We start from the raw sequence: 15,846 nt of genomic DNA, 5'->3' as shown, positions 1-15,846 counted from the left end.
ATTAGATCCATTTGAAAAAACGAAAGATGATAAGCTCCCAACATCCTTAGAAGACAAACTCAAGTCCCCTATTGAGACAATAAAACCCAGTCCAAAGGAATATTCTGACGATGAAAGTGACGAAGAGTTTGGAGTTTCTAAGCCCCAAGACAAGCCTGTTGCCCAACCAATTCCATTGACAAGTGGGGCAGATAAGTCCCCTGTTCAACCTGATGACAAATTAAAGTCTCTTGAACAGAAATACGAAAAGGTCCCAAGTATTCTAGAAGACAAGCCGAAGTCACCGCTTGAGTCAGTAAAGCCTAGTCCAAAAGAGTATTCTGACGATGAAAGTGATGAAGAGTTTGGAATTTCTAAGTCCCAAGACAAACCTGTTAGTGAACCAACTCCTTCGGTAACTCCTTTCACTAGTGCTTCAGATAACATTCCTCCTAAAGATGACAATAAGCCCAATGACGTTACCACATTCAAGGCCGAAGAAACTTTAGGCACAATTCAGTCCAGCATTAAGTCCGCAAGCACTATTATTGAAACGGTAGATAGCAAGGTCGTCAAACCATTGGATCCAATTTCCCTCCCGAAAGATGATAAGATCACAACTTCCTTAGCAGACAAACCCAAGTCCCCTATTGAGACAGTAAAACCAGATCCAAAAGAATATTCTGACGATGAAAGTGACGAAGAGTTTGGGCTTTCTAAGCCCCAAGACCAGCCTGTTGCCCAACCAATTCCATTGACAAGTGGGGCAGATAAGTCCCCTGTTCAACGTGATGACAAATTAAAGTCTCTTGAACAGAAAGACGAAAAGGTCCCAAGTATTCTAGAAGACAAGCCCAAGTCACCGCTTGAGTCAGTAAAGCCTAGTCCAAAAGAGTATTCAGACGATGAAAGTGATGAAGAGTTTGGAATTTCTAAGTCCCAAGACAAACCTGTTAGTGAACCAACTCCTTCGGTAACTCCTTTCACTGGTGCTTCAGATAACATTCCTCCTAAAGATGACAATAAGCCCAATGACGTTACCACTTTCAAGGCCGAAGAAACTTTAACCACAATTCAGTCCAGCATTAAATCCGCAAGCACTATTTTTGAAACAGTAGATAGCATCGTCATCAGACCATTAGATCCATTTGAAAAAACAAAAGATGATAAGCTCCCAACTTCCTTAGCAGACAAACCCAAGTCCCCTATTGAGACAATAAAACCCAGTCCAAAGGAATATTCTGACGATGAAAGTGACGAAGAGTTTGCAGTTTCTAAGCCCCAAGACAAGTATGTTACCCAACCAATTCCATTGACAAGTGGGGCAGATAAGTCCCCTGATGACAAATTAAAGTCTCTTGCACAGAAAGACGAAAAGGTCCCAAGTATTCTAGAAGACAAGCCCAAGTCACCGCTTGAGTCAGTAAAGCCTAGTCCAAAAGAGTATTCAGACGATGAAAGTGATGAAGAGTTTGGAGTTCCTAGGTCCCAAGACAAACCTGTTAGTGAACCAACTCCTTCGGTAACTCCTTTCACTAGTGCTTCAGATAACATTCCTCCTAAAGATGACATTAAGCCCAAGGACGTTACCACATTCAAGGCCAAAGAAACATTAACCACAATACAGTACAGCATTGAATCCGAAAGTACTATTGTTGAAAAGGTAGATAGCATTAAATCCGCAAGCACTATTGTTGAAAAGGTAGATAGCAAGGTCGTCAAACCATTAGATCCAATTTCCCTCCCGAAAGATGATAAGATCACAACCTTCTTAGGAGACAAACCCAAGTCTCCTATTGAGACAGTAAAACCAGATCCAAAAGAATATTCTGACGATGAAAGTGACGAAGAGTTTGGGCTTTCTAAGCCCCAAGACAAGCCTGTTGCCCAACCAATTCCATTGACAAGTGGGGCAGATAAGTCCCCTGTTCAACGTGATGACAAATTAAAGTCTCTTGAACAGAAAGACGAAAAGGTCCCAAGTATTCTAGAAGACAAGCCCAAGTCACCGCTTGAGTCAGTAAAGCCTAGTCCAAAAGAGTATTCAGACGATGAAAGTGATGAAGAGTTTGGAGTTCCTAGGTCCCAAGACAAACCAGTTAGTGAACCAACTCCTTCGGTAAATCCTTTCACTAGTGCTTCAGATAACATTCCTCCTAAAGATGACATTAAGCCCAAGGACGTTACCACATTCAAGGCCAAAGAAACATTAACCACAATACAGTACAGCATTGAATCCGAAAGTACTATTGTTGAAAAGGTAGATAGCATTAAAACCGCAAGCACTATTGTTGAAAAGGTAGATAGCAAGGTCGTCAAACCATTAGATCCAATTTCCCTCCCGAAAGATGATAAGATCACAACCTTCTTAGGAGACAAACCCAAGTCTCCTATTGAGACAGTAAAACCCAGTCCAAAAGAATATTCTGACGATGAAAGTGACGAAGAGTTTGGAGTTTCTAAGCCCCAAGACAAGCCTGTTGCCCAACCAATTCCATTGACAAGTGGGGCAGATAAGTCCCCTGTTCAACCTGATGACAAATTAAAGTCTCTTGAACAGAAAGACGAAAAGGTCCCAAGTATTCTAGAAGACAAGCCCAAGTCACCGCTTGAGTCAGAAAAGCCTAGTCCAAAAGAGTATTCTGACGATGAAAGTGATGAAGAGTTTGGAGTTCCTAGGTCCCAAGACAAACCTGTTAGTGAACCAACTCCTTCGGTAACTCCTTTCACTAGTGCTTCAGATAACATTCCTCCTAAAGATGACATTAAGCCCAAGGACGTTACCACATTCAAGGCCGAAGAAACTTTAAGCACAATACAGTTCAGCATTGAATCCAAAAGAACTATTGTTGAAAAGGTAGATAGCAAGGTCGTCAAACCATTAGATCCAATTTCCTTCCCGAAAGATGATAAGATCACAACCTTCTTAGGAGACAAACCCAAGTCCCCTATTGAGACAGTAAAACCCAGTTCAAAAGAATATTCTGACGATGAAAGTGACGAAGAGTTTGGAGTTTCTAAGCCCGAAGACAAGCCTGTTTCCCAACCAATTCCATTGACAAGTGGGGCAGATAAGTCCCCTGTTCAACGTGATAACAAATTAAAGTCTCTTGAACAGAAATACGAAAAGGTCCCAAGTATTCTAGAAGACAAGCCCAAGACACTCCCTGAGTCAGTAAAGCCTAGTCCAAAAGAGTATTCAGACGATGAAAGTGATGAAGAGCTTGGAGTTCCTAGGTCCCAAGACAAACCTGTTAGTGAACCAACTCCTTCGGTAACTCCTTTCACTAGTGCTTCAGATAAAATTCCTCCTAAAGATGACATTAAGCCCAAGGACGTTACCACATTCAAGGCCGAAGAAACCTTAACCACAATACAGTACAGCATTGAATCCGAAAGTACTATTGTTGAAAAGGTAGATAGCATTAAATCCGCAAGCACTATTGTTGAAAAGGTAGATAGCAAGGTCGTCAAACCATTAGATCCAATTTCCCTCCCGAAAGATGATAAGATCACAACCTTCTTAGGAGACAAACCCAAGTCCCCTATTGAGACAGTAAAACCCAGTCCAAAAGAATATTCTGACGATGAAAGTGACGAAGAGTTTGGAGTTTCTAAGCCCCAAGACAAGCCTGTTGCCCAACCAATTCCATTGACAAGTGGGTCAGATAAGTCCCCTGTTCAACGTGATAACAAATTAAAGTCTCTTGAACAGAAAGACGAAAACGTCCCAAGTATTCTAGAAGACAAACCCAAGACACTCCCTGAGTCAGTAAAACCCAGTCCAAAAGAATATTCTGACGATGAAAGTGACGAAGAGTTTGGAGTTTCTAAGCCCCAAGACAAGCCTGTTGCCCAACCAATTCCATTGACAAGTGGGGCAGATAAGTCCCCTGTTCAACCTGATGACAAATTAAAGTCTCTTGAACAGATAGACGAAAAGGTCCCAGGTATTCTAGAAGAAAAGCCCAAGTCACCGCTTGAGTCAGTAAAGCCTAGTCCAAAAGAGTATTCTGACGATGAAAGTGATGAAGAGTTTGGAGTTCCTAGGTCCCAAGGCAAACCTGTTAGTGAACCAACTCCTTCGGTAACTCCTTTCACTAGTGCTTCAGATAACATTCCTCCTAAAGATGATATTAAGCCCAAGGACGTTACCACATTCAAGGCCGAAGACACTTTGGGCACAATACAGTCCAGCATTGAATCCATTGTTGAAAAGGTAGATAGCAAGGTCGTCAAACCATTAGATCCAATTTCCCTCCAGAAAGATGATAAGCTCCCAACTTCCTTAGCAGACAAACCCAAGTCCCCTATTGAGACAGTAAAACCCAGTCCAAAAGAATATTCTGACGATGAAAGTGACGAAGAGTTTGGGCTTTCTAAGCCCCAAGACAAGCCTGTTTCCCAACCAATTCCATTGACAAGTTGGGCAGATGAGTCCCCTGTTCAATCTGATTACAAATTAAAGTCTCTTGAACAGAAAGACGAAAAGGTCCCAAGCATTCTAGAACACAAACCCAAGTCACCGCTTGAGTCAGTAAAGCCTAGTCCAAAAGAGTATTCAGACGATGAAAGTGATGAAGAGCTTGGAGTTCCTAGGTCCCAAGACAAACCTGTTAGTGAACCAACTCCTTCGGTAACTCCTTTCACTAGTGCTTCAGATAAAATTCCTCCTAAAGATGACATTAAGCCCAAGGACGTTACCACATTCAAGGCCGAAGAAACATTAACCACAATACAGTCCAGCATTAAATCCGCAAGCACTATTGTTGAAAAGGTAGATAGCAAGGTCGTCAAACCATTAGATCCAATTTCCCTCCCGAAAGATGATAAGATCACAACTTCCTTAGGAGACAAACCCAAGTCCCCTATTGAGACAGTAAAACCCAGTCCAAAAGAATATTCTGACGATGAAAGTGACGAAGAGTTTGGAGTTTCTAAGCCCCAAGACAAGCCTGTTGCCCAACCAATTCCATTGACAAGTGGGGCAGATAAGTCCCCTGTTCAACCTGATGACAAATTAAAGTCTCTTGAACAGAAAGACGAAAAGGTCCCAAGTGTTCTAGAAGACAAGCCCAAGTCACCGCTGGAGACAGTAAAACCCAGTCCAAAAGAATATTCTGACGATGAAAGTGACGAAGAGTTTGGAGTTTCTAAGCCCCAAGACAAGCCTGTTGCCCAACCAATTCCATTGACAAGTGGGGCAGATAAGTCCCCTGTTCAACGTGATGACAAATTAAAGTCTCTTGAACAGAAAGACGAAAAGGTCCCAAGTATTCTAGAAGACAAGCCCAAGTCACCGCTTGAGTCAGTAAAGCCTAGTCCAAAAGAGTATTCAGACGATGAAAGTGATGAAGAGCTTGGAGTTCCTAGGTCCCAAGACAAACCTGTTAGTGAACCAACTCCTTCGGTAACTCCTTTCACTAGTGCTTCAGATAAAATTCCTCCTAAAGATGACATTAAGCCCAAGGACGTTACCACATTCAAGGCCGAAGAAACATTAACCACAATACAGTCCAGCATTAAATCCGCAAGCACTATTGTTGAAAAGGTAGATAGCAAGGTCGTCAAACCATTAGATCCAATTTCCCTCCCGAAAGATGATAAGATCACAACTTCCTTAGGAGACAAACCCAAGTCCCCTATTGAGACAGTAAAACCCAGTCCAAAAGAATATTCTGACGATGAAAGTGACGAAGAGTTTGGAGTTTCTAAGCCCCAAGACAAGCCTGTTGCCCAACCAATTCCATTGACAAGTGGGGCAGATAAGTCCCCTGTTCAACGTGATGACAAATTAAAGTCTCTTGAACAGAAAGATGAAAAGGTCCCAAGTATTCTAGAAGACAAGCCCAAGTCACCGCTTGAGTCAGTAAAGCCTAGCCCAAAAGAGTATTCAGACGATGAAAGTGATGAAGAGTTTGGAGTTCCTAGGTCCCAAGACAAACCTGTTAGTGAACCAACTCCTTCGGTAACTCCTTTCACTAGTGCTTTAGATAACATCCCTCTTAAAGATGACAATAAGCCCAATGACGTTACCACTTTCAAGGCCGAAGAAACTTTAGGCACAATTCAGTCCAGCATTAAATCCGCAAGCACTATTGTTGAAAAGGTAGATAGCAAGGTCGTCAAACCATTAGATACAATTTCCCTCCCGAAAGATGATAAGATCACAACTTCCTTAGTAGACAAACTCAAGTCCCCTATTAAGACAGTAAAACCCAGTCCAAAAGAATATTCTGACGATGAAAGTGACGAAGAGTTTGGGCTTTCTAAGCCCCAAGATAAGCCTGTTTCCCAACCAATTCCATTGACAAGTGGGGCAGATAAGTCCCCTGTTCAATCTGATTACAAATTAAAGTCTCTTGAACAGAAAGACGAAAAGGTCCCAAGTATTCTAGAAGACAAGCCCAAGTCACCGCTTGAGTCAGTAAAGCCTAGTCCAAAAGAGTATTCAGACGATGAAAGTGATGAGGAGTTTAGAGTTCCTAGGTCCCAAGACAAACCTGTTAGTGAACCAACTCCTTCGGTAACTCCTTTCACTGGTGCTTCAGATAACATTCCTCCTAAAGATGACAATAAGCCCAATGACGTTACCACTTTCAAGGCCGAAGAAACTTTAACCACAATACAGTCCAGCATTAAGTCCGCAAGCACTATTGTTGAAAAGGTAGATAGCATCGTCATCAGACCATTAGATCCATTTGAAAAAACGAAAGATGATAAGCTCCCAACTTCCTTAGCAGATAAACCCAAGTCCCCTATTGAGACAGTAAAACCCAGTCCAAAAGAATATTCTGACGATGAAAGTGACGAAGAGTTTGGGCTTTCTAAGCCCCAAGACAAGCATGTTACCCAACCAATTCCATTGACAAGTTGGGCAGATAAGTCCCCTGTTCAATCTGATTACAAATTAAAGTCTCTTGAACAGAAAGACGAAAAGGTCCCAAGTATTCTAGAAGACAAGCCCAAGTCACCGCTTGAGTCAGTAAAGCCTAGTCCAAAAGAGTATTCAGACGATGAAAGTGATGAAGAGGTTGGAGTTCCTAGGTCCCAAGACAAACCTGTTAGTGAACCAACTCCTTCGGTAACTCCTTTCACTGGTGCTTCAGATAACATTCCTCCTAAAGATGACAATAAGCCCAATGACGTTACCACATTCAAGGCCGAAGAAACTTTAGGCACAATTCAGTCCAGCATTAAGTCCGCAAGCACTATTGTTGAAACGGTAGATAGCAAGGTCGTCAAACCATTGGATCCAATTTCCCTCCCGAAAGATGATAAGATCACAACTTCCTTAGGAGACAAACCCAAGTCCCCTATTGAGACAGTAAGACCAGATCCAAAAGAATATTCTGACGATGAAAGTGACGAAGAGTTTGGGCTTTCTAAGCCCCAAGACAAGCCTGTTGCCCAACCAATTCCATTGACAAGTGGGGCAGATAAGTCCCCTGTTCAACGTGATGACAAATTAAAGTCTCTTGAACAGAAAGACGAAAAGGTCCCAAGTATTCTAGAAGACAAGCCCAAGTCACCGCTTGAATCAGTAAAGCCTAGTCCAAAAGTGTATTCAGACGATGAAAGTGATGAAGAGCTTGGAGTTCCTAGCTCCCAAGACAAACCTGTTAGTGAACCAACTCCTTCGGTAACTCCTTTCACTAGTGATTCAGATAACATTCCTCCTAAAGATGACATTAAGCCCAAGGACGTTACCACTTTCAAGGCCGAAGAAACTTTAACCACAATACAGTCCAGCATTGAATCCAAAAGTTCTATTGTTGAAAAGGTAGATAGCAAGGTCGTCAAACCATTGGATCCAATATCCCTCCCGAAAGATGATAAGATCACAACTTCCTTAGGAGACAAACCCAAGTCCCCTATTGAGACAGTAAAACCAGGTCCAAAAGAATATTCTGACGATGAAAGTGACGAAGAGTTTGGGCTTTCTAAGCCCCAAGACAAGCCTGTTGCCCAACCAATTCCATTGACTAGTGGGGCAGATAAGTCCCCTGTTCAATCTGATTACAAATTAAAGTCTCTTGAACAGAAAGACGAAAAGGTCCCAAGTATTCTAGAAGACAAGCCCAAGTCAACGCTTGAGTCAGTAAAGCCTAGTCCAAAAGAGTATTCAGACGATGAAAGTGATGAAGAGTTTGAAGTTCCTAAGTCCCAAGACAAACCTGTTAGTGCACCAACTCCTTCGGTAACTACTTTCACTGGTGCTTCAGATAACATTCCTCCTAAAGATGACAATAAGCCCAATGACGTTACCACATTCAAGGCCGAAGAAACTTTAGGCACAATTCAGTCCAGCATTAAGTCCGCAAGCACTATTATTGAAACGGTAGATAGCAAGGTCGTCAAACCATTGGATCCAATTTCCCTCCCGAAAGATGATAAGATCACAACTTCCTTAGCAGACAAACCCAAGTCCCCTATTGAGACAGTAAAACCAGATCCAAAAGAATATTCTGACGATGAAAGTGACGAAGAGTTTGGGCTTTCTAAGCCCCAAGACAAGCCTGTTGCCCAACCAATTCCATTGACAAGTGGGGCAGATAAGTCCCCTGTTCAACGTGATGACAAATTAAAGTCTCTTGAACAGAAAGACGAAAAGGTCCCAAGTATTCTAGAAGACAAGCCCAAGTCACCGCTTGAGTCAGTAAAGCCTAGTCCAAAAGAGTATTCAGACGATGAAAGTGATGAAGAGTTTGGAATTTCTAAGTCCCAAGACAAACCTGTTAGTGAACCAACTCCTTCGGTAACTCCTTTCACTGGTGCTTCAGATAACATTCCTCCTAAAGATGACAATAAGCCCAATGACGTTACCACATTCAAGGCCGAAGAAACTTTAGGCACAATTCAGTCCAGCATTAAATACGCAAGCACTATTGTTGAAACGGTAGATAACATCGTCATCAGACCATTAGATCCATTTGAAAAAACGAAAGATGATAAGCTCCCAACATCCTTAGAAGACAAACTCAAGTCCCCTATTGAGACAATAAAACCCAGTCCAAAGGAATATTCTGACGATGAAAGTGACGAAGAGTTTGGAGTTTCTAAGCCCCAAGACAAGCCTGTTGCCCAACCAATTCCATTGACAAGTGGGGCAGATAAGTCCCCTGTTCAACCTGATGACAAATTAAAGTCTCTTGAACAGAAAGACGAAAAGGTCCCAAGTATTCTAGAAGACAAGCCCAAGTCACCGCTTGAGTCAGTAAAGCCTAGTCCAATAGAGTATTCAGACGATGAAAGTGATGAAGAGTTTAAAGTTCCTAGGTCCCAAGACAAACCTGTTAGTGAACCAACTCCTTCGGTAACTCCTTTCACTAGTGCTTCAGATAACATTCCTCCTAAAGATGACATTAAGCCCAAGGACGTTACCACTTTCAAGGCCGAAGAAACTTTAACCACAGTACAGTCCAGCATTAAGTCCGCAAGCACTATTGTTGAAACGGTAGATAGCAAGGTCGTCAAACCATTGGATCCAATTTCCCTCCCGAAAGATGATAAGATCACAACTTCCTTAGGAGACAAACCCAAGTCCCCTATTGAGACAGTAAAACCCATTTCAAAAGAATATTCTGACGATGAAAGTGACGAAGTGTTTGGGCTTTCTAAGCCCCAAGACAAGCCTGTTGCCCAACCAATTCCATTGACTAGTGGGGCAGATAAGTCCCCTGTTCAATCTGATTACAAATTAAAGTCTCTTGAACAGAAAGACGAAAAGGTCCCAAGTATTCTAGAAGACAAGCCCAAGTCAACGCTTGAGTCAGTAAAGCCTAGTCCAAAAGAGTATTCAGACGATGAAAGTGATGAAGAGTTTGAAGTTCCTAGGTCCCAAGACAAACCTGTTAGTGCACCAACTCCTTCGGTAACTCCTTTCACTGGTGCTTCAGATAACATTCCTCCTAAAGATGACAATAAGCCCAATGACGTTACCACATTCAAGGCCGAAGAAACTTTAGGCACAATTCAGTCCAGCATTAAGTCCGCAAGCACTATTATTGAAACGGTAGATAGCAAGGTCGTCAAACCATTGGATCCAATTTCCCTCCCGAAAGATGATAAGATCACAACTTCCTTAGCAGACAAACCCAAGTCCCCTATTGAGACAGTAAAATCAGATCCAAAAGAATATTCTGACGATGAAAGTGACGAAGAGTTTGGGCTTTCTAAGCCCCAAGACAAGCCTGTTGCCCAACCAATTCCATTGACAAGTGGGGCAGATAAGTCCCCTGTTCAACGTGATGACAAATTAAAGTCTCTTGAACAGAAAGACGAAAAGGTCCCAAGTATTCTAGAAGACAAGCCCAAGTCACCGCTTGAGTCAGTAAAGCCTAGTCCAATAGAGTATTCAGACGATGAAAGTGATGAAGAGTTTAAAGTTCCTAGGTCCCAAGAAAAACCTGTTAGTGAACCAACTCCTTCGGTAACTCCTTTCACTAGTGCTTCAGATAACATTCCTCCTAAAGATGACATTAAGCCCAAGGACGTTACCACATTCAAGGCCGAAGAAACTATAGGCACAATTCAGTCCAGCATTAAATACGCAAGCACTATTGTTGAAACGGTAGATAACATCGTCATCAGACCATTAGATCCATTTGAAAAAACGAAAGATGATAAGCTCCCAACATCCTTAGAAGACAAACTCAAGTCCCCTATTGAGACAATAAAACCCAGTCCAAAGGAATATTCTGACGATGAAAGTGACGAAGAGTTTGGAGTTTCTAAGCCCCAAGACAAGCCTGTTGCCCAACCAATTCCATTGACAAGTGGGGCAGATAAGTCCCCTGTTCAACCTGATGACAAATTAAAGTCTCTTGAACAGAAATACGAAAAGGTCCCAAGTATTCTAGAAGACAAGCCGAAGTCACCGCTTGAGTCAGTAAAGCCTAGTCCAAAAGAGTATTCTGACGATGAAAGTGATGAAGAGTTTGGAATTTCTAAGTCCCAAGACAAACCTGTTAGTGAACCAACTCCTTCGGTAACTCCTTTCACTAGTGCTTCAGATAACATTCCTCCTAAAGATGACAATAAGCCCAATGACGTTACCACATTCAAGGCCGAAGAAACTTTAGGCACAATTCAGTCCAGCATTAAGTCCGCAAGCACTATTATTGAAACGGTAGATAGCAAGGTCGTCAAACCATTGGATCCAATTTCCCTCCCGAAAGATGATAAGATCACAACTTCCTTAGCAGACAAACCCAAGTCCCCTATTGAGACAGTAAAACCAGATCCAAAAGAATATTCTGACGATGAAAGTGACGAAGAGTTTGGGCTTTCTAAGCCCCAAGACCAGCCTGTTGCCCAACCAATTCCATTGACAAGTGGGGCAGATAAGTCCCCTGTTCAACGTGATGACAAATTAAAGTCTCTTGAACAGAAAGACGAAAAGGTCCCAAGTATTCTAGAAGACAAGCCCAAGTCACCGCTTGAGTCAGTAAAGCCTAGTCCAAAAGAGTATTCAGACGATGAAAGTGATGAAGAGTTTGGAATTTCTAAGTCCCAAGACAAACCTGTTAGTGAACCAACTCCTTCGGTAACTCCTTTCACTGGTGCTTCAGATAACATTCCTCCTAAAGATGACAATAAGCCCAATGACGTTACCACATTCAAGGCCGAAGAAACTTTAGGCACAATTCAGTCCAGCATTAAATACGCAAGCACTATTGTTGAAACGGTAGATAACATCGTCATCAGACCATTAGATCCATTTGAAAAAACGAAAGATGATAAGCTCCCAACATCCTTAGAAGACAAACTCAAGTCCCCTATTGAGACAATAAAACCCAGTCCAAAGGAATATTCTGACGATGAAAGTGACGAAGAGTTTGGAGTTTCTAAGCCCCAAGACAAGCCTGTTGCCCAACCAATTCCATTGACAAGTGGGGCAGATAAGTCCCCTGTTCAACCTGATGACAAATTAAAGTCTCTTGAACAGAAATACGAAAAGGTCCCAAGTATTCTAGAAGACAAGCCGAAGTCACCGCTTGAGTCAGTAAAGCCTAGTCCAAAAGAGTATTCTGACGATGAAAGTGATGAAGAGTTCGGAGTTCCTAGGTCCCAAGACAAACCTGTTAGTGAACCAACTCCTTCGGTAACTCCTTTCACTAGTGCTTCAGATAACATTCCTCCTAAAGATGACATTAAGCCCAAGGACGTTACCACTTTCAAAGCCGAAGAAACGGTAGATAGCAAGGTCGTAAAACCATTAGATCCATTTGCATTCCCGAAAGATGATAAGATCCCAACTTCTTTAGGAGACAAACCCAAGTCCCCTATTGAGACAGTAAAACCCATTTCAAAAGAATATTCTGACGATGAATGTGACGAAGAGTTTGGAGTTTCTAAGCCCCAAGACAAGCCTGTTGCCCAACCAATTCCATTGACAGGTGGGGCAGATAAGTTCCCTGTTCAACTTGATGACAAATTAAAGTCTCTTGAACAGAAAGACAAAAAGGTCCCAAGTATTCAAGAAGACAAGCCCAAGTCACCGCTTGAGTCAGTAAAGCCTAGTCCAAAAGAGTATTCAGACGATGAAAGTGATGAAGAGTTCGGAGTTCCTAGGGCCCAAGACAAGCCGGTTAGTAAACCAACTCCTTCGGTAACTCCTTTCACTAGTGCTTTAGATAACAATTCTCTTAAAGATGACGTTAAGCACAAAAACGTTACCACTTTCAAGGCCGAAGAAACTTTAACCACAATTCAGTCCAGCATTAAATCCGCAAGCAGTGTTGTTGAAACGGTAGATAGCATCATCAGACCATTAGATCCATTTGCAATCCTGAAAGATGATAAGATCCAAACATCCTTCGGAAACAAACCCAAGTCCCCTATTGAGACAGTAAAAGCCATTCCAAAAGAATATTCTGACGATGAAAGTGACGAAGAGTTTGGAGTTTCTAAGCCCCAAGACAAGCATGTTGCCCAACCAATTCCATTGACAAGTGGGGCAGATAAGTCCCCTGTTCAACCTGATGACAAATTAAAGTCTCTTAAACAGAAAGACGAAAAGGTCCCGAGTATTCTAGAAGACAAGTCCAAGTCACCGCTTGAGTCACCAAAGCCTAGTCCAAAAGAGTATTCTGACGATGAAAGTGATGAAGAGTTTGTTGTTTCTAGGCCCAAAGACAAACCTGTTAGTGAACCAACTCCCTTTGTAACTCCTTTCACTAGTGCCTCAGATAAAATCCCTCTTAAATATGACGTAAAGTTAAAGGCATCCCCTTTGAAGTCTTTCCCTCAAGATGCGTTAATTCCAACGAAAGACGACATTTTAGGGACTTCAGACACTATAATAGACTGTTCTTATCGCGGAGAAAATAGATCAGTGCAACAGATTGTGGAGGACACCATTAGAGCTGGTGATGCTGAGGTACAAAAAATTGTGGACGAAACACTTAAACAACATTCTAAAAATTTGTGCAGTTTTAAGGATCAGGTCATAGATGAAGAGAGATCGGTTGAAACAATTGTCGAAGAAACACTAAAGAATGCAATGTTAAACATTGATATTGCTAGGGACGATAAAACGTGTTCCACCAATAAAAATGAAATGGTAGCAAAAGAAGTTCGTCCGGTTGCATACTTTGTAAATTTAGGCGATGCACCGAATTCGGTAATTCCCGCTAAAAAGCAAGCTGTGAGAGCTCAGCCAAAAAAAGCCACTAAGTCCGAGCCGGAAAAAATGTTACGGGATGCCAGCGTTAAATCGACAATTAAAACTACCATTAGCAAACAAAAAGTTGGTGTTAAAGAGAAACCTAAGAAATATGTTAAATCCACGTCTGTTTTGCAAGCTAAGGAAAAGACATCTACCATTAGGCAAACTCCAATCAGAAAAACAATAGCTACTGACAAAACGAAACTACCAAACAAAAGTGAGTCAAGACGTTCAGTAACAAGCTCAACTTCAACTACCACAAGTTCAGCTTCAGCAACGAGTCGCATAATAAGCGAAATACATTTCGAGCGGTCTGCAAGCCCTGCATCGAGTTCCATTTTCTACGAAAGTCATCCGCAAGGTGAAGGCAGCCGTTCTACCACCCCCAGACCTAGGGTAAAGACTGACGTCACCCAAATACCCTACAACACTTCAATTCGATCATTTAGCCCCCAACCACAAGCCACAAAGTCAGACAAGAAAGTTTTAAAACAAAGTAAAACTACTGCCCCTCGATCTACCAAAGAGCTCACAGAAAAGGGTTTAAAGAAGACTGAGAGAATCGGCAGCCAAGAGCGTGTTGAGAAAAGGAAAACCCCTACACCGTCTGCCACCCACAGATACATGCAGCCCACCCTGGCCCACAGCATGCGATACGGATTAAATGCCGATGGGGACGTAGGCCAAAGTGTTTCGCCAGTACCGCCAAAGTCACCAGCCCCACCCAAATCGCCGGCTTCGGCCCAAACCAAAACTACTCAACGAACACCTTATATAACAAGTGCCTTGACCAAGTCTACATCCCAGATAACAAAGCAAAAAAACACGATTGCCGAGAAGTCACCAACACAACCACGATCCCAGATTAAAAGAAGCTCACAGAGTGATAGCAAGGAGTCCCTGAAGAAAAGCACCGACCGCCTATACAAACGACAAACATCCAAAGAAAATAAGCAAGCAAACGTGATAGGCTCCAAGAGCCAAGCAACTAAAAGCATGAAGACACAATCAGCTAATTCAGCCAAGACACTTGCCTACAGAACTTCCATAGAGACAGAAAACAAGCTTCAGAAGAAAATCACAGCCACTATACAGCGCACCAAAGTTCCGATTAGCGTGTCTTCCAGTGCAAGGACTGTAGCAAAGCTAAGCAAGAGTGATGACGCCGACAAGAGACCTCAGGTAGACAATAAGAAAACAGTTAAGCGAACGGTAAGCAGGACAAGTGATGGCGGCGGCACTACCACCACCACCACCAAATCAACCAGAACCGTGCAGAGCTCCATGGAACCCAAGATGCAAAAGAAGATGAAGGATACAATGAATGAGTCGAGTTCGAACTCTGGTAGTGGCACCACCAGTGCCAGTGGCTCCTCGAACAGTACGCGGCGAAGTGTGCGATCCGTTAGCACAGTTAGCCGCAAAACAGACAAGGACCTGACAAACATTCGGCGGGCAGCGGGTGCTGTCGCCTCTACATCGACCGTACTGGTGCACCGGGAACCAACTGCAACCACCGGCGCTGTTAGCACCGTGCTCGTTGATGACGACTGTGAGGTGATAACCATACGTTCCATTAAATCAAGCGATAGTACAAAAAGTTCTACCTCATCATCCTCCGGTAGCGGCAGCAACAGTCGCAAGGTGCTAACCAGCGAGGTATTCACTAAAACCTTCGGCCCCGACAGGCCGCTCGAGGTGGTCTACCGACAGCCCGAGTTTGATGTAGAACACCACACCGTCATGTCCATGCGTCCGCCATCCACCACTAGCAGTGATCAGCAGCGGTGTATCAACGAGTTCGATGTCAGCTTTATCGACACCACCGACTCCAGTCTCTCGGATTCCGTTGCCTTGCCCATGTTCGGCTCCGGCGATCCGGAGCGTTTATTGGCTGCTAGTCCCGGTTCACCCAAACCGACTCGCAGTCCCCTGGCCCTTATAGAGGAGACCCTGCGCCGCCAGCAACAGCACCACCACCATCATCAGCACCACCATCACAGTAGCATTGTTACAACCGGTGGTGCTGCTTCCCTCGATCCTTCTCTACCGATGCAAGTGGCTTTTGGAGAGGGTCAACGCGAGGCGGAGGTAGAGATGGAAAAGAACAGCTCTTCAAGAGGTAAAACATGAAATATTTTCGTTAGTTCTAGAGCACATTGATATGTAAGATAAGCTTAGCTACGATACCCATC

The 15,846-nt window shown here is 43.1% G+C and overlaps 1 protein-coding gene across 1 annotated transcript in view; it reads left to right on the top strand.

Moving 5' to 3' along the window:
* Positions 1-15,846, top strand: part of LOC108034828 (ankyrin-3) — a 70,546-nt gene that overhangs the window by 43,908 nt on the left and 10,792 nt on the right. Inside the window, exons 24-30 of the mRNA XM_050886459.1 lie at positions 1,358-1,642; positions 1,682-2,061; positions 4,579-5,029; positions 5,246-5,803; positions 6,920-8,035; positions 8,594-9,151; positions 13,004-15,773. Of these exons, the coding sequence (XP_050742416.1) occupies positions 1,358-1,642; positions 1,682-2,061; positions 4,579-5,029; positions 5,246-5,803; positions 6,920-8,035; positions 8,594-9,151; positions 13,004-15,773 (6,118 nt within the window). The remainder of the gene's footprint in view (positions 1-1,357; positions 1,643-1,681; positions 2,062-4,578; positions 5,030-5,245; positions 5,804-6,919; positions 8,036-8,593; positions 9,152-13,003; positions 15,774-15,846) is intronic.

Source organism: Drosophila biarmipes, chromosome 3L (assembly GCF_025231255.1).
Source record: "Drosophila biarmipes strain raj3 chromosome 3L, RU_DBia_V1.1, whole genome shotgun sequence".
Taxonomy (NCBI): domain Eukaryota; kingdom Metazoa; phylum Arthropoda; class Insecta; order Diptera; family Drosophilidae; genus Drosophila; species Drosophila biarmipes.
The sequence above is the reverse complement of the archived record's forward strand: the minus strand, read 5'-3'. Positions and strand labels throughout refer to the sequence as shown.